Source organism: Syngnathus acus, chromosome 5 (assembly GCF_901709675.1).
Source record: "Syngnathus acus chromosome 5, fSynAcu1.2, whole genome shotgun sequence".
In the NCBI taxonomy this organism is placed as follows: Eukaryota; Metazoa; Chordata; class Actinopteri; order Syngnathiformes; family Syngnathidae; genus Syngnathus; species Syngnathus acus.
Window position 1 is genome coordinate 8,969,169 of NC_051091.1, and position 25,772 is coordinate 8,994,940.

Consider the following 25,772-nt stretch of genomic DNA (forward strand, 5'->3'; position numbering starts at 1 on the left):
ATCTGTACTATTGAGGAGGCACGCACTTCCAAAATAGATGTATGACGAACAATTGAAATATGGACAAAATGCATACTTATCTGCAAAATTGGTGCTAAACTATAGTACTTTTAAGTGAGGCGTTCATCACGTAACCTTTATACCTCTCGCGAGATTTCCCGAAGATCAGTAAACATGGCGGACGAACATGGACGGAAGTGGGACCGATGCCTGGCAGACACCGCGGTGAAAACGGGTGAATATCAATTTTGTAACATCGCAAACGTGACATCACTGTAAAATATTTAATATTGTACGTCAATATTGTGTCTGTTATCAGGAAAATAATTTGTGATCGATCTAAATACAGTTCTGTAATGATGCCCTTTTGCAGGACATTCGCTTAACTACTTCGTGCGTGCGCGCGTGACAGTGAGGTCAACTTCATGGAAATGCATTCGCTGAGGACTTAACAGAAGATTGAAATTCAAGAATACATATCGTTCTTCAAAACAAGCTCTTCTTTTAAGTCTCCCTTGTGTCTGATGTCAGTTGAATTGAAAATGCACATTCTTTTAACAACCTTGCACCGTAGATTAAGTACATATGCGCTATTTGCATCAGGTCCAGCAGTCAAATGGGGGCCTTCCTCCAGATGGTACTTACTTTCCTCAAGTGTCCTCACAGAGAAGCACTGTGCAACTAATCTCAGATGACACTGGATGCAATTAAACCATAAACTTGTTGAAGGCTGTATCAACCCCCAAACAGTCCATCCCTAATCTAATATGAATCACATGCATACTTCTTGTCCACTAGAGACAATATTAGCATTTGGCTTGTTGCTGCCTTGTCTGTGCACTTTAGAGCGGTGGCTTGAAGAGTGTGTGCTGCGGTCTGTGATTGCCTCCACGATGGAGGTCACGGTCTTGCTAATCGCTTTTTTGTTTGATCATTAGCAGGACTGATTTTTCAAGGAATACAAATTACAGCTTGTTTTAATGGTGTCTAAAAATGAACATACCTATGTAGATTTTTATTAAGCCCAGCAAAGCCACACTTTTCGAAAAATATTTAAATTAATCATCAGTAAAAATGTTGAAACTAGTTCTCGTGTTCAATGAGGAATCAATAACAAGCTTACTTTTCAAAGGGAGTGTACGCCTTTATCTTGGACACTATATTCAAAGAATGAATCATTCATATTTCCTGGATGAGAGCTGCTTGTATAAACTCCTTTTCTTCTCTGGAATGACTCCAGGTCAAATCTCCCGGACATCCCGTGGTTTAACTATCGTCCTTGTAAATGGCGCCAAACGAGTGTCACGTATCGCCAGCACTACCACCACCACCAGCTCAACGAAAGACGCTAGAACAAGCCCAGCGTATGCTGTGACAAATGGAAAATGGCGAAATACTTAGACTGGCAAACAATCCACTTGACTCTGTGTGACGCCACCATCAGCATAATAAAATTCGCTTCTTGCCAGGAGGAAAACAGCTGCATTCTTTGAGCTCACTCTCGCAAACTGCCAGCTGTGTGAAAGTGCCTCTCGTGGCCTAACTCTGTAGAATATGTGTTGGTAATGCCGTTAGTACGAGGTACATATGGTGAATGTTATGTAATTTACGAAATGATTGTCGCTAGCTTTGGGTTAGCTACATATTGCTTCGTATTCGAGAGTAGTTGTTTTGGATATCGGTTAAATTGAATTTGCATGTTTTGAAACGAACATCATATTGGGGGAATTTTGAGAGGATAAACAAATATCTAACAATAGCCCGCTGAGAGCCTGGCGTGGATTTTCGGGCCTGCGGTTTGTATATATTTCATTGCCGCACAAATCTTTTCATTATAGCCAGACGAAGACAAGCTTGATTCAAAGGGACATGTTGATTTGCTCTCATATTTCCCTACGAGTATTGCTCTGAAAATCAGCGCCTGGCACGAGAGCAAAGCGAAAAGGGAAGTCGAACCAAACGCGCAGCCTTAACTTGCGCAAAATATTTGGACGGAAATGATGCATATGGTTTAATGTCGATCCAGACTGATAATGAAGATGAGCTTTTCTTGTTTGACTTTACTAAAACTGTAATGGAAAACAGTCCACGGATTCTGGTTGAAGAACATCGGTCATGCTGCATAGCTCTCTGAATCCAATTAAGAGTCAAGAGGGGCCCAAATGGCTCTTTTTATATGTTTTCTGTGCTGGCTGGCCTGCCACTGGGTGCGGCGTGGCCTGCACATTCCTCCTCAAGGTCCTCTCCGGTCCGAGACAAAACAAGCGTGGTGATTTTTGTGCCACTGCCCGACAATTCTTATGGCTGCGCTGCATGGGACCGACACCGCAGCATTCAATTCCTTTAACTACATGTGCAGCAGGTCCCTATTCCCCGCAAATCGTGGGGCTCGACTATAAATATAGTTTTTTTTTTAAAATAACTTTCCTTTTCGATTGATAGAATGCTTTGCATGGCACAATGCATTTATTATTGAAGTTATAAGGACATTTATCTTTGACATGTGTGTTTTACATGCTTAAAAATTTTGACTTTTTTTTTTTTTTTTTAAACCCAAAGTTGGGTCAAATCAACCTCCTGGGTCAGTCGCATTTTTAACCTAGCAGTTTTAAGGGTCTACTTGGAGTTAATTGTTTTGATTTATGTTGCACTATGTTTTTATTTTGGTATAGATTGTATTATATATAAATAACACTGGTAAGTATAAATAGGTCAGGTCTGTATAGAAGGTTGTATGATTCCAAGTCCAGGACGTCTGTTCCCCGTCCACCGTGCCAGACACTTTACGAGTGGATCAAACATAATCACCCCACCTCAGCGCTTGAGTTGAGTCACTGCAGTCGAGTTGTTAATGCCGTCTATTTTTCTTCCCCTTTGCAGTAACCGGCCTGGGTGTAGGGATTGTCTTCTCCATCCTTCTCTTTAAACGTAAGTCATCAGTGTAAAGAGAACCAGGCTCTCCTCATTTAGTTGATGAATGAATGTTTTTGTTCTCCCGGCAGGACGCACATGGCCTGTCTCGTTCGGTGCCGGTTTGGGTTTGGGCATGGGCTACTCCAACTGCCAGAATGACTTCAGGTCACCGTATTTGATTCATGGCCGCGTGGTTAAGGTGAGCGTGAAGAAGGTCTGTTCACACATGCACACCTTAGGCTACATGATTTTTGTTTTCCTCTCAGGACCAGCAGTGAAGGATTAAAGAGGATGCGAGCGGATTCACCACATAAGCATCTGTTTCGTGTTGCACTTTGACTGTGTCACTTATGCCCACTTTGGCCCCGCTTAGGGCACTCAATGTATATTTAATAAAGTGAGTCAAGAAGATTCTTTGCCACTCCTTTTGTCTGTTTCAGACCAATAAACTGCGGTTTGGGTGTGGGAGGTAAGATTGTGTGTTAATGAGCTCTGAGACTTGACCGCCTGCTGGTTTGGAATGAGGGCCAGGTTCAGCATCTGCAGCCCGGTTGGAGAGTGGGAGGAGAAAGCGTTTTAGAGAAATATCATGAAATAGAGACAAAGAAAAATATTCACTGGGGTCGTTGGGGGGGGGCGCTTCTTTGTGGAGATGAATAAAAAGGCAAACGAATGTTACAAGATTTTTTTTTTTATACACAGAAATAAAGGGAATTAATTACTTACCGAGCAGCTAGATCCATTCCATTTCCAGTTCTTTGGTATTATTTCACTTTGGAAGTGTTCCTACAAAGACAGAAGCGTCAACATTGATTAAACTGATTTCCATAACAAAGATAAAAAGGAAGATTCAATAGACTACATCTGGGGCCTTGTCCCAATTCTCCTCCATGTACACTTCAGGTTATTGTGAAGACAGAATTGCCGTCTGCGTGTCATTTCCCAAAGCATCGTAAGGTCGACGTGGCTTGTGTAATCACTAGCAGCGCGCCCTCATCATCAAGATTGAGTGCATGTGCTCGGACCACTCCTGCGATTGCACGCTTGTCCGATTGAAGAGGAAGAAGACAAAGAGCAAATGTTAGTGTGGACGTCAGTTGACGTTTGGCCCCCTGCTGAAGCAGAATCCGCGGAATGTAGAAGAAGTCGGCGCTTGGGTCTTATTGCTAACAGGTGAGTCCAACACTTTTTCATCTTAAGAAAACGAGCTCTTGACAAAGTGCTCGTTTTCCTTCTCCATCATGTCTTTCGGTTGAAGCCCACCCATTCCAGCGCACAAAGGAACGAAGCTTTTAAAGGTCACACGCTTCAACAGCGGTGCTTCGCAGAAAGCATGTCAGATATTGAGCCTATCGCTCATCCCCTGTTCATTGAAATATGTCTTTGCTAATTAAACTGATAAGGCCATTCATGGACTCAAGCCAGGTTATACACCTGTGCAGCGCCTGGAGGTTCATTCCCAGGTCGAGCACTTCAGTATATACTGACTAAAAAAATAAAATTGTCAACAGATGGCAGATTTTGAAACTTATTGTGAATTTGTCACTGTTAGGCTGGATATGGATTCCACATGGAATATTTTTGTCAATATGGATGGCTGAGGCCTTGACTCCAAGCCCCCCCCCCCTTTACACGCCCCTCCTGTTGGCCCATTATAACATTTATTAAGAATCTACTGTATCTATGTACATGTCTCGAGTTGTAGTTCTATTTGGCATCTGAATAGTTTTGCTGATCAAAATGAGTTCTCCAAAAGTTAGCAATTTACTTGTAGTTTTCTCGTGTAATAGATAAATAAGCAAAATTATAGAATAAAACAAACATTTGAGTTGATTTATTTGTTTTGTAAAGAGAATCATTTGTTAGCTCGTGTTTTGAATGCAACTAGATTGTGAACGTGTACCTAATAAACTGTCCAGTAATTTTGTCGAGTTTTGATTTCTTTTAATATTTTGGGCTAAAACGCAAGTGGTGCATATAAAACATGTTCCGTGAACGTCACATGTTAAGTGTGACTAATCCATGTTATCTGGCCGGAACACCACCTGACCTCGCCTTTAACTTTCAAAGAACCTTTTTCAAACTGGACATTCAAGCCCCCCCTCACAGCAGGCGCTCCGTTTGCCTGAGGTTTTTTTTTTCCCCCTCACAACCACAGCTTGGAAAGAGATTTTCAGTGGCCTTTAACGTGGGACTAAACTCGGACTGGAGGAGGACGAAAGAGAGAAAGAAGGGGAGGGGCGCTCCGGGCTGATGGAGCTTGACATGAGATAGCAGCGCACGGCCCATCTATCTCCTCATCCTCCTACTTCCTTCCTCGAACCCCGGACACGCTATTGCCGCTGCCGCTCCTGGATGATGTGACCGCTAAATGACAGAGCGGGTTTGGATTTCCCACGACAGAGCAGGATCCTTATTTCCCTTGACTATCTACACATCTCTTTTTTTATTCCTGGGAGACGGCGTTAACGCGCAGCAACGGTAAGATCGGTGGACCGTTACTTTTTTCAAATTAGCAACTTGTAATGTCATCACAACATTATTCCATTCTTTATTCGGTGACATAGCAAAGTTCGACGCCAGGAAACCCAATTTGGCGTGAGTATTTTTTATTTTTTTTTAATCCTATATATAACATGTAATCTCATATTGTTAATCTGCGTTGCGAGTGAAAACCGTGTAAACTCAAGATGAGTGTCAAATGCTGCCCGCCTAAGTACTTTATAGTAAGGCTGTATAAATTCCAGTATTACCAATAATACAAAACAGCTTCCTTTCCTCTCCGTCAGGCGTTTTCAAAGGGTGAGGTAAACTTTATTCAACTGTCACTGTGTTTTTAGACTTTTATAAGAGTGAAAACTATTAATGATTCTCAAAATGTGGTACGCTGGTTCACTTGTTGGTTGACGAGAATCAGTTGTATTCATACGTTCAAGTGACATTTCGAATTTTAGATGTTTTTGTTTACAAAAAAATGTATTTACTGTAACTGGCATTTTATTTAACAGTTCTTTCCAAAACATTTGGCGCTAGAACATTAGGTACATTATTTTTTTATTTTCCTATACTCAAGCAGTGCATAATGTTGCAATGTCTTACAAAAAAAAATAGATTAAATGTACATTTTAAGAATAAAACCTCTGCCTCATATTTGTTGGCAGAGGTTGTTTTTTTTAGAATTTTTTTTAGGTGGTTCTTAAAACATGTGACGACTACTACCGTAGATTTACTATAGGCTTAATAATATATTCCTGAAACTCACTTTTCACTACCTGCTATGGGAAAAGTAAACATGAAATTATAGGTCAACTATTGTCGCTGAACACATTCCGTGAGATCTACTTTCCCAAACCTCAGGTTGAGGGCCCAAAATGGGTTGCTGTAATGCGGGGAGAGGGAGTCGAGTCGACTATTGTCAGGAAAGAAAATAAAAATAAAAAAATACTGTGAACTGTTTTACTGATCATCAACCAGGCACACAACTTGGCAAATGTTTTTGTAATTAATGTTTGACCTCAAATCCCATCCATCTTTTTTTTTTCCTCATTAGTTTACACGCACACTTTACAGTACATCCATGTAAAACATGATCTACATTTTAATAGGATTGTTTATCAAGACAGCAATGTATTCATATTTTTTAGCAAATTTACAATTGGTTTCCCCGTGTCTGCCTCTTAGAAGAAAACCAAAAAGTGCACAGCAGGAGAAACGTGTTAAAACTCTAGCTTGTAAAAGGACTTGACAGGCTGAGGCATTTTTTAAAGAGGGAGGTGAAGTTTTCCTTCTTCCAACTATCGGCCTTTTTAGGGACAATGGGAGTCGAGTCCACCCTAATGTTCTCACTGCAGCTGGTGATTTACATCAGCATGCCTGTGTCCGTTCTTATACATCACAAACAAGGCCAGACATTTTTGGAAAGTTAGCCGCAGGTTCGTTAAGAGTGAATAATCTCAGACGGAAAAACTTTTGCTGATACTTGTGCCCCTTTAGGTGCAGTCATGTGGCAGAGCATTCTCATTTGCTGCGCCATGTTTCCATCGTATGCTGCGGCACCGCCCGCGCACATCAACCGCCTGGCGCTGTTCCCTGACAAGAGTGCCTGGTGCGAGGCCAAGAACATCACGCAGATAGTCGGGCACACTGGATGTCAGCCTCGCTCTATTCAAAACAGGTCAGAATGAGACCCCTCCCTTCCCTCCCTTCCATCTGATGATCTCTTCATACAAAAATCATCTTTCAGTGTCTTCCACAACCTGTTTTCTGTAAGTGTTTTTAGCAAAACAAAAAACAATCAATTAAGAAACACATAAAATTCTTTTATGGCTTCTTTGATTCTTCAAATAAAATTGCCAGCAAATTCCTGTTGAAGTGTCATTTGTAATATGTGAACCATTTACCACATGCAGTGACATTGTTATATAAAAAATGGTGGGGGGATCAACTGCTGCTTTTAGGTAGGCTACATACCAGGAAAACTATAGTACTCGCTCTAACTGTCTGACCAACCCCATTTGCGAATCATTATAAAAATGTCACAAGTGAATTAAAATCATATCTCCCTTTTATCAGGGGAAAAATGCTTGTAATAAATTCATAAATTGTCTTTCACATGCTGACATTTATAACTCAATGACTGAGCCTATTTGAACTCAAATACTAACCAAAACAGGACCACTGATGCGCGTAAAAACTCAAATTCCAATGTGGAGTCTCACGACATGTTTTAAAAGGTTCCCAGTATTAAAGATGATCTTATGTTATGGGAATCACCACAAAACACCAGGAGACTTTTGAACTATTCTTTTTTTTAGTCATCCATCAATACCAGCTACATACATTGACCGCCAGAATAATGACACGCTCTTCCACTAGATGGCAGAAAGTACAATGAACCTGTAAATCCACTTTTTGTTGATGGTTTAGCGTTACTTGGATGCGTGCGTCGGAATGTGACAAGAGTTAACGGCCTGTGTCCTCCTTACAGAGCTTGCCTGGGCCAATGTTTCAGCTACAGCGTTCCCAACACGTTCCCACAGTCGACCGAATCTCTGGTGCACTGCGACTCCTGCATGCCTGCCCAGACTCAGTGGGAAGTGGTAAGACTTCTTGCATGTTTGTTAGCTCACGTAACACGCTGACAAGAAAACACAAGGTCCAGACGAGCGTGTTCACAAAAGTCCAAACAAAAAAATGGTGCATTTATTCCCGTGCTTGTTGACAATGTTAATCCGCGTTTATCGGCAGTTGGTTGTACCTCCGTGACAGGAATCCGGTCTTGCCACAACAAAGGCTTTGGAGTAAGTATTTTGGAGGGCTGAGTAGACGGGTGGGGGCACAGGTGAGGTCACCTCATGTTGCAGAGGAAAATATTATTATAAAATAGCCGATACCTGATAGACGAGTCGTTTCGGCCCTCAGATTACGTATGTGTGCGTGTGAGTCCGACTCAACTCATTTTTAATTATGTTCAAATGGATATTTGTCTTCGTGGTTATGATTATTGTTGCATGACTTTAACTAGAGCAGGAAATAACAAAGGCAGAGCGCTTGAAAGAGGATCCCACTCACAGTTGCTTTGGCCCTCCAACTAGATCTTGATCAAACCGCTGAGTGATCATTTTCAATGCACAATGCAAACAGTGAGTGAAGGGACGTTGTGTGAGGTCCGGAGCGCCAGTTTAGCTTGTGCAAGGAATTTATACAATGGGAAGGAAGCAGCAAAAGCGGTAAAATTCGGGCTTCCGTCAAAATGTTCTACATGAAGTACAAACAATCATAATGCTTGACGTTAGCATAGCTCATTTTTAAAGCTAGATAGTAGATCGGGAGTTCTGTAAGTGAGGTATAGATAAAGAAATGAAAATATTTATGTCAAATAATTCATTTTGTTATTCAGTTAATAAATTAATTTCAAGTAGACAATGTAAACATTAGCAGTATAATATGTCAGCTTTTTGACAGGTGGATCATTTTGGTGGACCCTAGTCAAGTTGAAAGGAATTATAAACAGTTCCAAACAGCCAATTGTTTGTGAACACGCAGGTGACTCTTGAGTGCCCAGGGAATGAAGAGACACCTCGCGTCGACAAGCTAGTGGAGAGAATCTTCTACTGCAGCTGCCAGTCCTGCGGCAAAGAAGGCGGCCAGGAGGGTGCCATGATGCAGCTGTATCCGACAGACAACAGCCTGGACCCTCCATCTTTACCCCTCAGCGTGAGCGAGACCCAATCTCACCCGCCGCCCCATTCCGACACACACCCCAAGCACGCCCACGCAGGCCCTCACCCTCTTCCACATACGTCAGATGTAGGCTAGGTTTGATCCATCCCTCCCCTACTTTGCATCCTTCTTAAGGGATAGTGTTGCAGAAGCACTTTGAAGCTATGGATTGATTTTATTTTTAAAAAATTTAAATTTCATTTTAGCCATTTTTCATAGATTGTTAACATATATAAATATATATAAATGTCGCGCCTTTGTTTGCCGATAACATATATGTGCATTTGTGTACCCAGACAAAACCACAGTGAACTGTGGTATCTGCTTTTTATCTGTATTGAATACAATAAATTCTATTGTTGCGATAACTTGATGTATTTGTTTATAAAATGAAAGATATGTGTACTTTATACTTTGTTTTCAGTCTTTTACGTATGTATGCATAACAATTGAATATCATGTCGGTTTGCCACAAGAGGGCGCTCATACTTTAATAAAAGCAGCCTTAGTCGCTCAAGCAGAGGGAACAAACGTTTGAGTTGATTTTAACTGACCTAAAAGGGCCAGTAAAACAAAATACAAAAATTAAATTCAATGCTAACTTAACATTATTTTTGTAGCGCCTTTTAGTTATGAGTATTGAACTTTTATTGAAATAAGGTGCAGCAGTTTGAGAAAAATGTACCTGTTAAGGTAGTTTCGGTTTTATTAAAGGTAAAATTGATTAATTTATTGTACAAAAGAGAAGACCATCTGGGGAGCGTAGAAATGATCACCCAGAAAATCCATTTCTTATTAGGCGCAGGTATTAAAATTTCATGTACCATGTGATACTGGGCTGGTGCCCAATGATAAATTATTTTGGTGTCAGACTCAGCCTCACTGCGATATGCTCAATAATTCTCCAAAATGAATAATTACGTTTTTACATAATTGCTTAAATAATACTATTTTTGGTACGGATGTTCTTTAAAAAGCCATGATGACATATTGAAAGGTTACATGTATAGGTCACCAATCATGTGCTACAAACCAGGAACACCACATGGTACCTAAATGTTCAGATAATCTTTTACTCGAAGACCTCAATCAGTACTTGTCATCTATTCCTGGATCTTCTCTTTCTTCAATGTAATTTCATTTGAGCAACGACAGACAGTCTGCACCCCACGACAAATTGATCACCGCCTTATCTCACGGCCACAAAGCTGACAGACGTTGATGCGCACGTCATAGGTTATTGTATCAAAACCGGAGATTGGGCCTGATTGTACGGTTCCGGATGTTGTGCGTCATGGCAACGGTAATCCTTGAGCGATAGCTTCTTTTTGGTTAACCTATTTGTGATAATGTCACTCGAGGAAAATTCTGTCTAGAGGATTATGATGACCTCTGCGGAGGTCTCTCTAGAATCGATCGCCTCCTTAGGTTTAAGTGCTACTATTTGTGAGAAATTAATTTTGATTTAATTTATGTGTGTACTTTTAGTGCATAGTATTTTATTTAATCAATTTTGTGCACGCTATTCTTCTTTTCCCTTTAATTTTTCCTTCCTTTCTCTGCGAGATGTTTGTGCACTCATGGCCAACAATGAGGCACTCGAAAACGGCCAAGACTATAAGACTACATGTTGCAAATGCCCTGCAAAAGAAGGTTCTTTTATAGTTCTTCATGTGATCCAGAAGTCCTTGCCAACTACAAAACCACAGCAAGTCTCCTATTTCTTTCAAAAGTTCCGGAAAAACTCACCACATTGCTTCAGAAACAAGGGCATTAACATCTCTGAAAACTTTTTGTCTGCTTTTTCACTGAGCCCGCGGCGCAGAAACCGTTTTGGTGACAAATGACCCGCTGATGGCAGCAGATGCTGGTTCTCCATCATTACCGTTCCTCCAAACCGCAGACCATAATATCTTACTAGAGCGCCTGCACAATACCGGGCAATAAATTCGTCGGGAGAACTGCCTGTGTTCCCCCTTGAAGCTGAAATGTCCAGAGAACTCCAAATACACGGAACAGCGCTGCAAGGATTCTTAGCAGACAGCAAAAACAGAAACATGTGAGCCCTCCTGTCTGCTTGCACCCACTTCAATCGCTTCCCTTTACCCCATGGCGTTGAATACAAAATCTTGCTGTCAACACATCTCTGTATCCATGGCAATGCTTCTCCCCTTACTCCTCATCCACGCAACCTTCGTTCCAAAAACAACGTCCATCCCCCCCAAGACCAATCTACACTTTGTGGCTTGATTGCGTCTTCTGCTTGGCTGCTTTCCCCGACCACCCTGAGGACTCTGACTGGAGACTTTTATAAAGAAACTCAAAACCTTCCATTTTTAATATATCAGTTATAAATCAATTAAGGACAGACTAAAAAAACTCAGTTGACGATGTAAAATGATTGTTAAACGACTGGATGTTCAAACACACACAAAAACTCATTTGGATGAAACTAAATAGTTAAAGAAATTCCACTTAATGAATAATTAATTTCCCTTGAAAAGATTATCCATGTCGGAAAAAATACAGCTCTTTAGCCACGTGAGCGTGCATGCGGTGCTCGTGCTCGAGGGCTCGGGTCGCGCGCCCCAAGTGTCGTCCTCGCTTTCAGCGTCGCCGCAACTCGCAGGTGAGGCACATCATTTGGAAAAACTGTCTCCACAAATCTTATTTGTTCGTATAAACAGCTCTGCGCTTTTCACACCATTAACACTTGAATTACACTGAGTGGACTCGTTGGAATAGGAACACACTTGCAGGTAAGCACTATTTACTACTTCAATACATCCGCATTGTTTATATAGTAAGAGGAAACGTCGCTAAATGATTATAAAGTGTATTAAAACGAAGCGCTATGCATAAATGAGCGTTTAATCGCTTGCATATTCTGCACGTTTAAGATTAAAATGGATCGTCTGTACCAACTGTCAAGATGAAGCGGCAAATGATTGATTAATAGCAAAGGTGCGCGCGCGCGCGTAAGAGCTATATGATCCTCATTTGCATTTAGCGTAATGATTTTCTGACCACCAAGAATGGGATTGAAAGGGGACCTGTAATGACTTTGACTTCCTAATTAAATATTCATTGCCCCACTCACCTCCCATCTTCAGGATGTGTGGCACTGATGTTGACCTGGATGATGGAGGCTCACTTGAAGAGGAGAAGGATGAAGACTTGTGGTTGGATGAACGAGTGAAGATGCTGCCCCCTCCCGTGGCCCACAGCGGGGGTTCCGCGTGGGGCACCAAAAGAGGCAGGGCGGGCTGCCTGGTCTGTGGGGCGGTTCTGGTTCTTTGGAACATGTGTGTGCTCCTGGCTGGTGCTGTGCTCCTGACGCTGGTCTTCTCCTTGGTGCTGCTGCCCGCAGTGGTGCTGCTCTATGCTGGATTCCTGTGCCATTCCAGGGTGAGTTGATTCCAACGTACTGTCTCCGTATGTCTGGAATTAAAGTGGTGACTTGAGATAGGGATTTGCATGACGATATTTTTGGACTGAGTGGGCCATACCGAACCATGAACATTGCCAAACACAAAAGGCCTGTGCTGTTCTTGCTCTTGAATACAATATTACAATTTTGAATGGTTCTACTTTCCGGGCGAGTCCACTACAATAGAACTGAAGTATTTGTGGTTGCCATGGCAATAACAAACACCTCACTTATTTACAAGTGGATTATATTGTAATCTTTTTGTTTGATGTTAAATTGCACATTTGTAAGCAAACACTGTAAGGAGCTAAATATCAATCACGTCACACAAACCCTGAGGGATCAGCAGATTTAGTTCTGCATGGGTCTTGGTGTCACATCTCCCTGTGAAGATCTACAGCTACGTCCTTGAATAAGCCATCTCCGCCTCGCATGCTACCGTTGCAGATATTATATTTCATCATTGCATGGCAGTGTGGACAATCAGCACAGTAAAGCAGTAAAATATTCTGCTCCAAATAATTGAGTGCAAAATAATCATGGTACAAGTTTAAGTCAATCAAGCATCAAACATCGTCCTGTCTAGCAAGGAACTAATAACAACTGAATCAATTGCACTGCAATTGTGATGCAGCACAGTGTCTGCCTCCCAAGTCTGAGGTGAATTGTAAAAGTATTCTGCCTTGCTCCCACATTCCCAAAACATACATTTCAACTTCATTGAACATTATTGGGTTTAGTTAATATCTCATCAAAACAAACAAACAATATTCTTCTATTTGTGAAACAGCTGGTTGCCATTCGTATTACAGGGCATCGTCACCACCTAATGGGAAGGAGTGTGAGTAGCCGGTATTCCAACCCTTCAAAATGCAAGGCGCACGACCAGAGCTGTACAAATTAACCTCCTGATGTCCTTCCATGTGCATACCCAGATATGTAGGAAATTATAAATGGCGCTTGAAATGTGCATATGCAAATGTGTAGAAAATTATAAATGGTGTTTGAAGTCATCTATAAATAATGTATGAGTACTAAGGAACTAAGAGGTGCTCTCATCTTTTATTATATATATTATATATATATATAATACATATATATATATAAATCCAGTTGCCTTCGTGGCAGATTACCGTACCAAACAGACATTTCAAAAGGCGCGTTCATTGTTTTCCTCCTCACTGTAATTTATTTTATAAACCAGCTCTATTAGGTTAATTAAGCATAATTATGTGTATTACGTATTATAACATTTCATAAATCTGAAGGAACAATTCAATGCTGACAATGAAAAATGTTTCTCTCCTTTTGCAAATATCAAGAATATGAAAAAAATTGTCATGAGCTTCAGAGCAGCCGGTTTGCAAATGAGTTGGCTATTGAGGGACTTGTGATGGCTTTAATTGTGGCGAGACTTCCTGCCTCCTTATGCACAACATGCAACCGCTCAGGTCTCAACCGTGAGCCGTTCAAGCAGTAAAGTGTAGCCTGGGAGCTGTCCAAAGTAAAACCAGAGAAATTTTACGCTTTCTAAGGGATCATCTGAGCCGTAACAGAGTCAGGAACGCCGCAATGCTGAGACAGGGTGTTTTAACACGTCTCCGGTACTATCGTTGCATCAAAAGCGATTGTTGCAGTCCGACAAGAATTCTCAGATTATGGGATGCTGCATGTGTTTGTGAACACGACAATAAAAAATGCTAAATGCTGGATTGTTTGTCACATTTCTGGTGCGACAAAAATGTTGCACGTTTGTGTGCGTGTTTGTGTATGAACTTCCCCTTTGCCCTCATTGATTGATAGCTGAGAGACTTGGTGACAACTCTGAGACAGTTGTGTCACACTTCACTGCCCACACGACAGCTCTCCTTTACAAATATTAAAATGCAAACGCTCCTATTTACAGTACATAGGTAGACATAAATCAAAAGTCCAGGTCTTCAACTTGTGCCTCTCGGGTTGCATGTGGCACTTTCATACGTCTGCTGTGTGTTCTTGTAAGACTAAAATAAAATAATTTAGAGAAATACCCTCCTATGTGTGTGTCCTAACACAGATCCTGGGCAGCTCGTCGGCCATCTGCAATTACCTTGACGACAACAGTTGCTCTGCCCTCATCATCCTGGGCTTTGTGATGATGTCACCGCTCGTGGTGCTTGCGGCGGCACTTTTCTGTGGTCTCCTGCGAAGGTTTCGACTCCTGCTTCTCATTCAGCCAATCAGTCGCGCATGGTACAGAGGGAGGTTGATGGACTGGGTGGGCAGCGTTCACGCTTGGGTCTGATTGCTACATTAAGGTGCCGGATAAAACGCCTGGCATGCTGAGTGAAAGGAAGGTCGCCTTTTCATACCTCGTGTTTTTCCCTGTGAGCCAAGGCATATACTTCATATTAGAAAAACCTCCTGGCACATCACTCAGAAAAAAAGTTACACAAGGAATATATTACGGCGGTTCCTTGACAGTTTACAAAAAGATGCTGTGTATTTAATAAACAAAATATTACATAATATGGGGGGGGGGGGGGAAGAAATTCACATCTACTGTAATTACCTCACTAAGCTCGAGTAATATTAGTTGTTTTTTGCAGAGGATAAAGAATGTATGCCTGTGAGTCTTGTTATATTGTCTGGCTATATGTGTTGCTGCACCGCTTGTGTTCAGATAGCTACTGTTATAAACATTATATCACCGCCATGCCGGTTTTATTTGTTTAGTTGGTGCCGAGTGTTAAAGTAGAATTTGAGCATCAGATTGCTTTGGCTCATTCTGCTTGCTCTCGAGTCATTTGCTTTAATGTCTGCATGCCCAGCATCTTCTTCATCTTGCTTTGTATTATTGTTATCTTGGAAGTATAGAAGAAAAAGTATTACTCAAATATTGCTGTAGGCTACACATGCAGTAAATTATTTGTTGATTGTAAATTTTACAGCATATTTTAGTAGCGGGAAAAAAAATATGTTTGCCTTATTGCTTGAGCCAAACAACATAAACACACATTGTCATGTTGAGTATTCCCATCAATACAAATAGATTCTGGTAGATTTCTTTTGTGGTGTGACCTATCCACTAAATAAAATCAAATAAAGTTTACTGATTTGACTCCAGTGAGTAATTGCTTGACATTCAAATCAGACAAGGCACACACTCACAAAGGACAACATGGGTCTGATTGGAAGACAAAGCATCCAATAAATTCTCATTCAAATCAATATTAACAATATGCAAGCACGCGCAAAACAAGTGAGGTAATCAGCTAATCAAGTTTGAAAGTCTATCGTGGCGATGTTCATGGGCCATTTAATCACCCGAGTATTGTGTTTATCGACAAATACATAATTTTGAGCAATTACCGCATTCTACTGGGACCATGTGTATTATTAGCATCATAATCTGCCTGACATGTTCAATAAAGAACTTTATCATCGAGCAAAAATATTTTACAAGACTGTATATTTCGAGCATTCCAGCCAAAGCAGTCGACAAAAACAAAAGTTGTGCATTTCTGAATATCAAGCTAGCCTTTAAATACCACTGACAATTTAGCAGCCCACACGTTTTTACTCAAACAATGTCCCAATTTGAAGTGATTGAGGTAAGAGATTTTTCTGTATGCCCAAAGTGTGTCAAGTACGTACGTCAACATCAGGCTAGAAAGATGGCATACGTGCCACAGCCGCGCTGAGTCAACAGGGTGATTCCATTTCAAGAACAATGTTCAGTGTAAAGTGAATAATTGCATTATCTGGAATTGACTTTATACAATAGCTATTGTGTCTATGTGTGTGTCTGTGTGTGTGCGTACCTACAACCATACTAAGCTTGTTCAATTTGTATATGATTCCCGAGAAAAAAAACAAAAAACTATTTCAGGGCACGAGTGGCCAAGCAAATAACATCCTTTCAAGATGAGGGATAATGGTTACAACAAAGTGTGATTTGCACATTCTCTAGACACCCAACAAATGTGGATGATGAAGCACTCAAGTGCATAATTACCAGCAGTCAGTGAGGCACGGCGAAGCTCTCTGAGGAAAAACACTTCCAGGGCAGGCTGGAGGCGTGGGGTAGCAAATACTTTTAATTAGTGCAATATGAATCTTCTCTTTTTATGGTTCATTTAAAGACACTCAACCAATTAGCTTTTTGCCATATCGAATCAGTTCAAGTAAAATTTATGTCCGTTGGGTTTGATAGCATTGGGCAAAGGCACCAAGCATGCAATGGAGATGGTACAGCCGCTGCTGGGATTATAATGAGCTGGCCCATGACATACCTTGCCGGCCCGGTCCTATCGCCTATGTGACGACACTCACCCAGCAGGGCTTTTTTGTTTTCTTAATATGCCCCATGAGTCAGATATGCTCCTTGACTCTGAGCCTGAAATCACCAGCGCCACATCTGCTACCACATGCAAACTCCACAGATCAAGGCTGGAACTGTGTTGCTAATGTTGCTAAAAAAAATAAAAAATACATGCAGTCACCCTGAAGGCACTTTCAACCCTAGCAATTGCAAATATTGTGTTCTTTATTTGTAGGGATTGTCAACTGGTGGTCCGTGGCGGTATTGCAGGTGGTCCGCAATAATTTAAAATTGGAAAATAATTGTAACATTTTTAAAAGATAAAATTAATTTATTATTTAGACTTGATTTATTTTCCAGCTAATTTTGTGAATCATTTATCCATCCAAATTATATCAAATGTAGTTGAGATTCCCAAAATAAACATACAGATCCAAATAAATAGCCTGTATAGGTCTATCCTCCTTCAGTGCAAAACAAAATAATAACAACAAATGCTCTCAATTTTAGATGAATGTCAGTGCAGATGTGTTTGTTATCGCTCCTAAAGTATCCTTGATTTCAAGCTGGCTGCACAATATACGCCTTTGCCTCATAACAACGGCGTCTCATCTGGGCTCTGCTTCGCTGCTGTTTTATGAAGCACTCAAGCTCAATCTATAAGCCATTTAGGGCTCTCAATTCATTTCCCTCTTGTATACTGTCATCATATACACGTACACACACACACACACACACACATTGGCCACTACAATGTCCCTTCTCTACCTTTCATTTACAGCCTCATTGTTCCTAATTAGCACTCCCCCGGGGATACACGTATCTCTTTTGGGTTGTTTACTTCAGCATCAGCCTCTCTGGATTCCTTAGCTTAATATTTAATTGACACCATGGTGTCATCTCCAGCGTATTCTGCTGCCAGGTTTTTATGTGCGCCTTTAGCAGAAACTCGAACGCCATAATTTCCTGATTACAAAAAAAACGTAAATGCTTTTAAATCTAGGAAAATGAAAAGATTTTTTTAAGAATTTTCAAAGCATTTTTAAAAAGAATTCCCAAAATTCTGTTCATGCACTCTTTTAGAAACAAAGCTGCTTTTTATCTATTATCTATTTTTTTAAATGTCTAACTCTTTTGTCTGTACCTGCTTTTAACTATCATTGTTTTAATTCTCCTCAAAATAAACTTGACAGATGTGTCAAATCTGCCTCTTGTCGTCTGCCAACAGAGATAAGGAGAAGACGCGAGCTCCCACCAAGAAACATAATCTGCCCTTTCTTATCCAGCTTCTACCTCATTACTTCCCCTTTAGTTCACAGCATAATAGCGAGGGCTCCTTGCAGGTCCTTCCTATTTTGTCACATCGAAAATCCATTTTCCATGTTCCACTTCTATCTCATTACAACCTGTCGCCTGCGGTGTGAGCATGAAAAGAGAAATCTATTCATTAAGCCTGCTTCCAACATGTACAACGCAACCTTGCGTCAGTCCGAAAAGGCTAGCACGCTAACACGTTGGGTCATCCAAGCCATTACACTTAATGAAATCAGGAAATCATATGCATCCAGGGGCAATTTTGTCCCAATAATCTTTTTTTATTTTCTTCTCTTCTGTGTGGTGAGTATGAGGAATAACAATGAACATGTTGAAGAATAGCAGCTACAAAATGTCACGCTAAAGAGTTTTCTCAATCTGCAGATTTTCACAAATACCGCAGAGTATCTTTTATCACCCGCCTGATCCTCCAATCTGTGTGATTATTGCTCCAGTCAGCAGCAAAGTGTCGACTGTGTGTATTTGTGTGCGCGCGTGTGTATATATGTTTGTTCTTTTTACTTAAAAGTCAGCACAACACACTGAGGAATCAAATCGATGTAAGGACACAAGTGGAAATGTTAATAAATATAATCCCTCCTAAAGTGCTATTATCATCCCCTGAGGAATAGAAACCCACTTAAACGTGGATCACCCAAATATGGGTATTAAATGTGTGAGGTTAAATTGCATTTAAGATCAACTGGAGGTAAAATCCAGCAAAAGTGGAGCTCATCATTTGGAAACATCAGAAGCTCATTTTTGGGGGGTTGATTAAATAATTTTTCTGATTCCAGGGTAAAGCTAATAATTTTCATTTAGTATACTGTGAGTCAATATAAATTCATAATTTACCAGCCTACTTGACAAGCTCGTCCTTGTCACTCTAATTTAAATATCGTCAAAAAGTTTCATATTTCAGTTTTTTTATGCCAAACAGGAGCATGGAAAAATGAAAGTCCAGCACCAAAATGACATCAAAGCAAAGTCATTGATTTTTTTTCCCCAATAATTTCTTTTCTTTAAATATTTATTTTTTAAATAATCACTGACTTTCAAGTTGCACAAATCCAAAGTTCATCCTCAAGAAATTTTAACATTTTTTTTCTGCCCTCTGGCCAACTATAAATGTTCCATTGGCTTATCTATTAATACCAACTGAACTTGCAGAGACATGACTCATCATCATTAAGTTTGTCTAATGCTGAAGCTCAAATGGAACACAAGCATCACAATATTAACTTTGTGCCGATATTCCAGTCTTGGTTAATGTTGCAAATTGAGGTGGAATTGGCAACACTGAGATTTTCTCCCGGATAGTAAATTAGTTTGAAAAATTGTTGAGGGAAATGAGTCACTATTTAGGATTCAGAGATGTGCCTAGCATAGTCCTTATGGAATTTGCTATCTAGTGGAAAAGCACTTTACTCTTTTTCCTGTCATTATGTCACTCGCATTGAAAGATGAACAAAGTAGTTGCAGTCCTACAGTAATTTTCTAATCCATGTTTACCTCTGCAAACAGGAAGTCTTTAAAAAACTCTTCCTCATTGGGAAATTCCACTTTTTTTAACTTAGCGATAGGGCTGTGATGCCACAGGCCCAGACACGCAGCAGACAAACGTCTACAAATGCGCACGAAAGACGGCCGCATCCGCACTCATCTGTCTAAACAGTCAAGTCAAGTCAAGTGCTGCAGAAGTTGTTTTGCTCAGCTCATCCCTTCAAAGTTGTCTTTGAGGGTTCTCCTTGCCCCCGATACTAAGCATGGAAACAATCTTCAACTTCGTCATGATCCCCCACATATTCACGGTTCGGCATTCACTATTCAATTCTATTTTGTGGGGGGAAAATCATACCTCCGTTTTTTGCTCCAGCTAAAATTGTGTAATATCAAATTACTGTTTTCATCTTGTAGCATTTTGGTGCCAACTCACTATGTTGGCATGAGAGGGAGGAGCTTCATTTCATTGTGTCACTCTTGTGATAATTTGTTCAAGAGTCAAGTAGAGAGCTGAAACTGGAGCTTTCAAGATGGTTAAACATAGCAGGTGTCTCCGGCGTGAGCAAAGAAATACCAAGCAGATATGTGAGCAAGATTTTCTTGATGGTTTTTTTAACCATGTATCAACAGACTCCAGCAGCTATTTGAAGTGTTATCATTACATCGACCTGCCAGGACATCTCTCCTCTTACCCACCATGCACCTCTTCACACTCTGCGGGCTCATGTGCAAGTCAGACAAAACTTAGATAAGACTTAATTCTTCCTTTTCCAACATCAACCTCAAAGATCTAACAGCTTTACTGGTTCACAGCCACTAGGGGGCATGTTTGCTGAGAATTACTGACATACTGTCATGTATTAACCGGTACAGTCCCCAGGCAGCATAGGGGTTATTGGAAAGTCATCAGAAAAATTAAAACGTCAAGTAAAAATCGAAAGAAAATCATCTACTGAAAAATCCACTTGAAATGGGTACTTAAAAAAAAAAAGAAGTACACAATGGTCAGTATGACCTTTGTGAATTAATGAATCCCATATATTTCCTCCTAAAAGTCCACGTTTAAGACTTGTGGGATCGCTAGTGAAGTTACATTTAAAACTTCCTAGCATTATTAACTCTGCAAACTCACTTGCTGAACTGAAATATTTCTACTTTGTTACTTTCAGCTACTTGTCACGTGACAACATAATAGTTCATTGCATGCCATTCATATCCTCGACATGTCATAATATTTGTATGAAAAACACGTCTAGACCAAATAGGAGTAGCCCCAATTGAGCAAATAAAAAACCGGCAATACTTGAGCGTGTCTCCCACGTGTGACGTTGACTCATACGCCCCATTCTAAATATTTCACAATGCATTTAGAGTGGGGCGTTGTTTTATCGCACTTTGCAATCGGCACATTATTTGCCCATTAGAGGTGTAATGAATCACTCACGGAACGACCGCGGGCAACGACAACCTTGCCTGTTACATGTTGGAGCAGCGAGACGGCGCGTCCTGACGCTGTGGAACGATGATGCGACTTCCTGGATGAACACGAGAGGGAGGGGCGGAGAGACGGAGGAGGACGATGAAGGGGACTCCGCGCATTGCTATAATCAACGCTTCCACAAACATAGAGGAGAAAAGTTATGCCAAGTGCAACCATCTAATGAGAATGAAGACTTTTTTACCTGGTTGTGTTTTTCTGTGGGCCATGTTGCAGCGCGGTAGCTTGCAGGTTGTTGGGTTACCTGACTCAGGTGAGATAGAACAAGCACACAGCAGTCACTCACGCTCAATCACAAATGATATTTTACGGGTCTATATTTGCTCTATTTAATCACTTATGTGTAAAAGTCTTTCCTCTGTCACTCTGTTAGGTACACTTGCACAGAGCTTGGCATTAACAATCTGTTCATTTTAAATATAAGCGTAATTACGTCTTGATTTTTTATGACAATATTTCAAATTGACTGTTGAAATAAATGGAAAAAAACCGTACATTTGTACCAGCTTCAAAGAATCCTGAATATTTTAAAATTTGTTAATAAGCAAAGATCTTTATATTGTTTTTTTTCCTTTATAAAAGCAGACAGTGTTGACTTAATGAAAGGGAATTTAAAAAATAATTCCCCCACATTTGTTTTTGCTTTAATTGTGCTGTTCCTTGTGATGTGCACTACTTGGCTACTAGAGGCAGCATAATACAAGACATACATATTATCAAATTGTAAAGCACAATCAAACTAATACGTCTTCACAGAGGATAGTAATATATGCCTGTGAGTATTTTTTTATTGTCTGTAGCGGTTATGGTAGGTGAGTGTCCCAATACTTTTGTCCATCCAGTGGAATTTCCAGGCTTTTCTAGACAAGTATTCACTGATGACATGCTCAGATTCCGCCTCGGTTTTGGATGGTTGCAACATTTCATTCAAGCATCTCTATCAAAAAGAGTCAGTCCAACCCTCATCAGCTTGTTTGTTGTGTCTCTGTCTTGTTTTTATTTCCACCCAGCGTCTTCTCCCAAAGGTATTTACTATCGATTTTTGTCTGTTTTCTCACTCTTTTCCTGCAGCTTTATTTTCTCCCTTTAAAAAATTAATGATTGCGGGCAATTACCGCAATAAAAAAATCTCTGCGGTTTTGCTGAGGCTTCAAAAATGCAGAATATCAATTAGAGAAATTGGACCAGTGAGGCCAATCGATGCTCTAAAATCCTTTGAGGCCTTCAAGCTCCAAAAGATGAATTTGTAAGCATGAGATATATCTCACCTCTTATTTACAACCGCATCTGATACACTTGGCGCCATTGCACATACATTGGCCACTGGTTTGCATTTAACGTCTGAAGGTCTTTGTTTTTGTAGCTCTCACAATGTTCTTGTCATCCGTCCACATTTTACCTAAGGTCAGCTGGGATGGGCTTCAGATCAGCCTCCAATCTCAATCATCTTGATTCCACAAGCCCAACTACTTCAAGTGTGACTCCTTCAGATTTAATTGCCTTTGCTTTCTCCCTTCTCCTGTTTAGTGTCAAACTGCTGTGAGGGCGACATTCTCATATTGCTGGACTCTTCAGGAAGCATCGCCAACTACGAGTTCTCACGCATGCTGGACTTCACCGCCAAGCTACTTCGGCCTTTCTCGCTAGGCCGCGGCCACGTGAGGATTGGGCTGCTGCAGGTGGGGACCAAACCAAACTTGAAGTTCGGGCTGGATGAGCACACCAACCAGTATAATCTACAGAAAGCTCTGCTTAGCATCACGCATCTGCAAGGCAACACCAACACGGAGGCGGCGCTTCGGGTGGCCCAGCGGCTCCTGACGAACACAAACGTGCCGAAAGTTTTGCTCTGGCTGACGGATGGTGTAGAGCTGGGGGAGGTGGACGAGCCCATAGCGCAGCTGAAGGCGCAGGGGGTTTCTATGTTAATTGTGTCCTCCGTGCACGGCAACTTCCATGTGCTGCAGCGGGCTGTTTCCCCTCCTTTGGAGTCCCACCTGTACTCTGTGGACATAGAAAACATTGACATCATCACAGAGAAGTTGAGAGAGGCCATTATCAGTATGTATGAAGATATATATATCCCACCTCTAATGACGTTTTCAATATGATTCCTGTCTTTGTGTCAACTTTAGGGATCATTCGAGCAGAGCGTCTCCGTGCTGTTGATGTCACATCCGATAGTGCTGTCCTGCAGTGGCGTCCTGTTTTAAGCACACTGAGTGGTTATTACGAGTTGTGGTATAAGGCCGTTGGGAAAACACATGCAGAGGAGAGACGCATTATCCCGGGAGAATCTAGCTCAATGGAGCTGACCAAACTACAACCTGAGACCACCTATTCTGCTTTCTTGCGGCCGGAGTCCAACAAGAGGCTTTTCAACATGCTCACTGTGACCTTCACCACGCTTGCTGGTGAGAATGAGGGACGGTGACCTGAACATTTAATCTTGCGTAATTAATTAAAAAACTCAAATTATTATTATTATTTTTTTTTTAAAACTGGTGTAATTAATTTCCAGTGGTCAGAGCAGCCTGAGTAGTACATGGGGCTTCCTCTAGTGGCATGCAAAAGAATGACCGCTTCAGTCCAGATCAGTTTGTTTGATAATTAAATTTATTTTAAAAAATTGAAATAATCTAAATTCTTGATCGGCTTGAAAAAGTATAGACTTTTTTTTTTTTAAACCAGTCTACTTTTATGGGCACAGAATACGATTCCAAATTAAAGTTTGTTATTGACCAGTGTTATCAAGTTACTTTTCCCTATACCACTTTCAGGTGTTTTAAGCCCGGCAGTGGTCTCAGTGCACGACTCCGGTTCCGGTAAGACGCAAGTGAGCTGGGGTCCCTTGCAGCCAGCTCTGGTTCGGGGATACAGGGTGGAATATGGAGCCATTCCAAGCGGAACAGTCCACACCGTGATAGTACAGAGCCACCAGAACTTTACTGTGCTGACCGAGCTGGAGCCAGGAATTGAGTACCTCGTCACAGTCAGTGCTTTGTACAAGAACGGCAAAGAAAGAGCCATGTCTGTGAAAGCATGCTCTCAAGAAGGTGTGTCAACATTTCCACCAAAATGTTTTTTGTATTCATTCCAATGGTTTTGTATCTTCTCTTCAAGCACCAGCAGCAGCGGCTTTGCCTGCCCTCGATGACCTTGAGCTGACCACGGCGACGCATGACGAGGTACAGGTAGAATGGAAGGCCCGGCAGCAGGGCCTGAGAGGATTCTGGCTCAGCTGGGAGAAAGGGAACACTTATGACTCCACTTCCACGTTCTTGCCGTCATCCTCGCACGCAACGCTACTCACACACGTTGCGCCCACCAGTCGCGTGTGCGTGTCCCCCATCTACAGCTCGGGCCAAGGAGACGGCCTGTGCTGCACGACAGAAAAGTAAACAGGTTAACGGAGCTGAATGTCTCTTCAGTTCCTTTTTGTTTTGCTCCTTTGTGAATATGCAATATCCGTTTTCCTGGCTTAACGGGAGAATGCAGCAATCAAGCATCTGGTGAACATTATGTGTTTGTAGTGCTTGAGGCACAAGATTACATATGCAGCCTGTAATACTGAATATTCTTCCCTTTTAATGGATTAGAGACAGAACACTATGTCCTGACTCATGTGGCTTGGCAATAAAAAAATTATCATACTCATCCCACATAAATATAAGCCTATTCATAATTTAATTTCCTCGACACGACAAACCAATCATGTTTCATAGTTAATTATAAAAAACAGGCTCAAGTAGTAGACTAACATGTAATGCATGCAAATGTAAGTTACACTCAGCTCTTGTATGATTAAACACGAGTACAAGTGCTTTACATTATTACCTTCATCAGCCACTTTATGTCGAATAAGCTCATCCACCATCACACACTTACAGCAGACCTGGGGAGCACAACTATTAGCAGTCTGAGTGAAGTTACGGAAGACGGAAGCTGTGGGATTGACGCGACGCACTGTGAAGTTCTTGGATCGGATATTCTTTTACACCAAGTTTGGGCTGTGTTCTTATGTTACAACTCATTCTCACGCCTGCACATGAAGGACTGGAAAATAACCCAAATCAAGAAAACGTAACCGATCTAAGCAGATCGTGAACCCGCAAGTTTGTTAGCAGACTGCTAACAGCTGATTTACCGGAGAACAGCTGATTGAGCTGTCAAAGAGAGCTACGACCAACGTGAGCAATATGGGGCCGAAAAAAAACCTAACCATGTCCACGGAGGAGGTCGAGGACATAAAAAGGTCACTTGACTTCCTTTCGGAAGAAGTTTCTGCTGTAAGGATGCAGCAGAAGAACATCTTGGCACTGGTGGAAGAGGTAAAGACGCTCCGTATGCTCAATGCTGAGAAGGACAAGCGGCTTGCCTACCTTGAAAGTCGGGTAGCGGACATCGAGCAATACACAAGACTAAATGACATTGTCATCACGGGAATAGCGATCAAACCTATATCTTATGCAAGGGCAGTGACGGCAAGTAACGATGGATGTGAGCAACATGCAAGCTCAGCCGAGCAACAGGTAGCTGAGTTTCTGCAAACTAAAGGAATAACTATGGACTCCAACCAGGTCGAAGCA

General features: G+C 41.3%; 4 protein-coding genes and 1 long non-coding RNA gene across 10 annotated transcripts; 4 read left to right on the plus strand and 1 right to left on the minus strand.

Annotated features, from left to right (window-relative positions):
• The first annotated feature begins 79 nt into the window (after positions 1-79).
• Positions 80-3,324, plus strand: LOC119123688 (MICOS complex subunit Mic10-like). The gene is made up of 4 exons (XM_037252980.1): positions 80-235; positions 2,881-2,928; positions 3,003-3,112; positions 3,180-3,324. The coding sequence occupies exons 1-4, from the start codon at positions 175-177 to the stop codon at positions 3,189-3,191; spliced, it is 231 nt and encodes a 76-aa protein (XP_037108875.1). The 5' UTR covers positions 80-174; the 3' UTR covers positions 3,192-3,324.
• LOC119123691 lies at positions 1,999-12,360 on the minus strand. Its single transcript, XR_005098116.1, has 3 exons — positions 12,236-12,360; positions 3,640-3,699; positions 1,999-3,453 (listed from the first exon to the last, which is right to left on the minus strand). It is a non-coding gene; the product is annotated as an uncharacterized LOC119123691 (long non-coding RNA).
• On the plus strand, positions 3,967-9,545 carry nbl1 (NBL1, DAN family BMP antagonist). Of its 2 annotated transcripts, none has more exons than XM_037252972.1 (4): positions 3,967-4,086; positions 6,907-7,087; positions 7,901-8,012; positions 8,959-9,545. In XM_037252972.1, the coding sequence occupies exons 2-4, from the start codon at positions 6,915-6,917 to the stop codon at positions 9,229-9,231; spliced, it is 558 nt and encodes a 185-aa protein (XP_037108867.1). In that variant the 5' UTR covers positions 3,967-4,086; positions 6,907-6,914; the 3' UTR covers positions 9,232-9,545. The 2 variants fall into 2 exon arrangements, with proteins under 2 accessions (XP_037108867.1, XP_037108866.1); XM_037252971.1 differs by lacking the exon at positions 3,967-4,086 and adding an exon at positions 5,116-5,394.
• Positions 11,659-15,665, plus strand: LOC119123684 (transmembrane protein 88). 3 transcript variants are annotated; one of them, XM_037252975.1, is made up of 4 exons: positions 11,659-11,764; positions 11,823-11,893; positions 12,247-12,543; positions 14,622-15,665. In XM_037252975.1, exons 3-4 carry the CDS (start codon positions 12,250-12,252, stop codon positions 14,847-14,849), a joined length of 522 nt encoding a protein of 173 aa, XP_037108870.1. In that variant the 5' UTR covers positions 11,659-11,764; positions 11,823-11,893; positions 12,247-12,249; the 3' UTR covers positions 14,850-15,665. The 3 variants fall into 3 exon arrangements, with proteins under 3 accessions (XP_037108870.1, XP_037108869.1, XP_037108871.1); XM_037252974.1 differs by having other exon boundaries at positions 11,659-11,893; XM_037252976.1 differs by lacking the exon at positions 11,823-11,893 and having other exon boundaries at positions 11,661-11,764; positions 12,249-12,543.
• A 5,467-nt stretch (positions 15,666-21,132) lies between these two features.
• On the plus strand, positions 21,133-24,848 carry LOC119123662 (von Willebrand factor A domain-containing protein 1-like). 3 transcript variants are annotated; one of them, XM_037252938.1, is made up of 5 exons: positions 21,133-21,436; positions 22,711-23,244; positions 23,319-23,597; positions 23,964-24,239; positions 24,303-24,848. In XM_037252938.1, the coding sequence occupies exons 1-5, from the start codon at positions 21,265-21,267 to the stop codon at positions 24,338-24,340; spliced, it is 1,299 nt and encodes a 432-aa protein (XP_037108833.1). In that variant the 5' UTR covers positions 21,133-21,264; the 3' UTR covers positions 24,341-24,848. The 3 variants fall into 3 exon arrangements, with proteins under 3 accessions (XP_037108833.1, XP_037108832.1, XP_037108831.1); XM_037252937.1 differs by having other exon boundaries at positions 21,136-21,270; positions 24,307-24,848; XM_037252936.1 differs by having other exon boundaries at positions 21,142-21,436; positions 24,307-24,848.
• Positions 24,849-25,772: the final 924 nt, after the last annotated feature.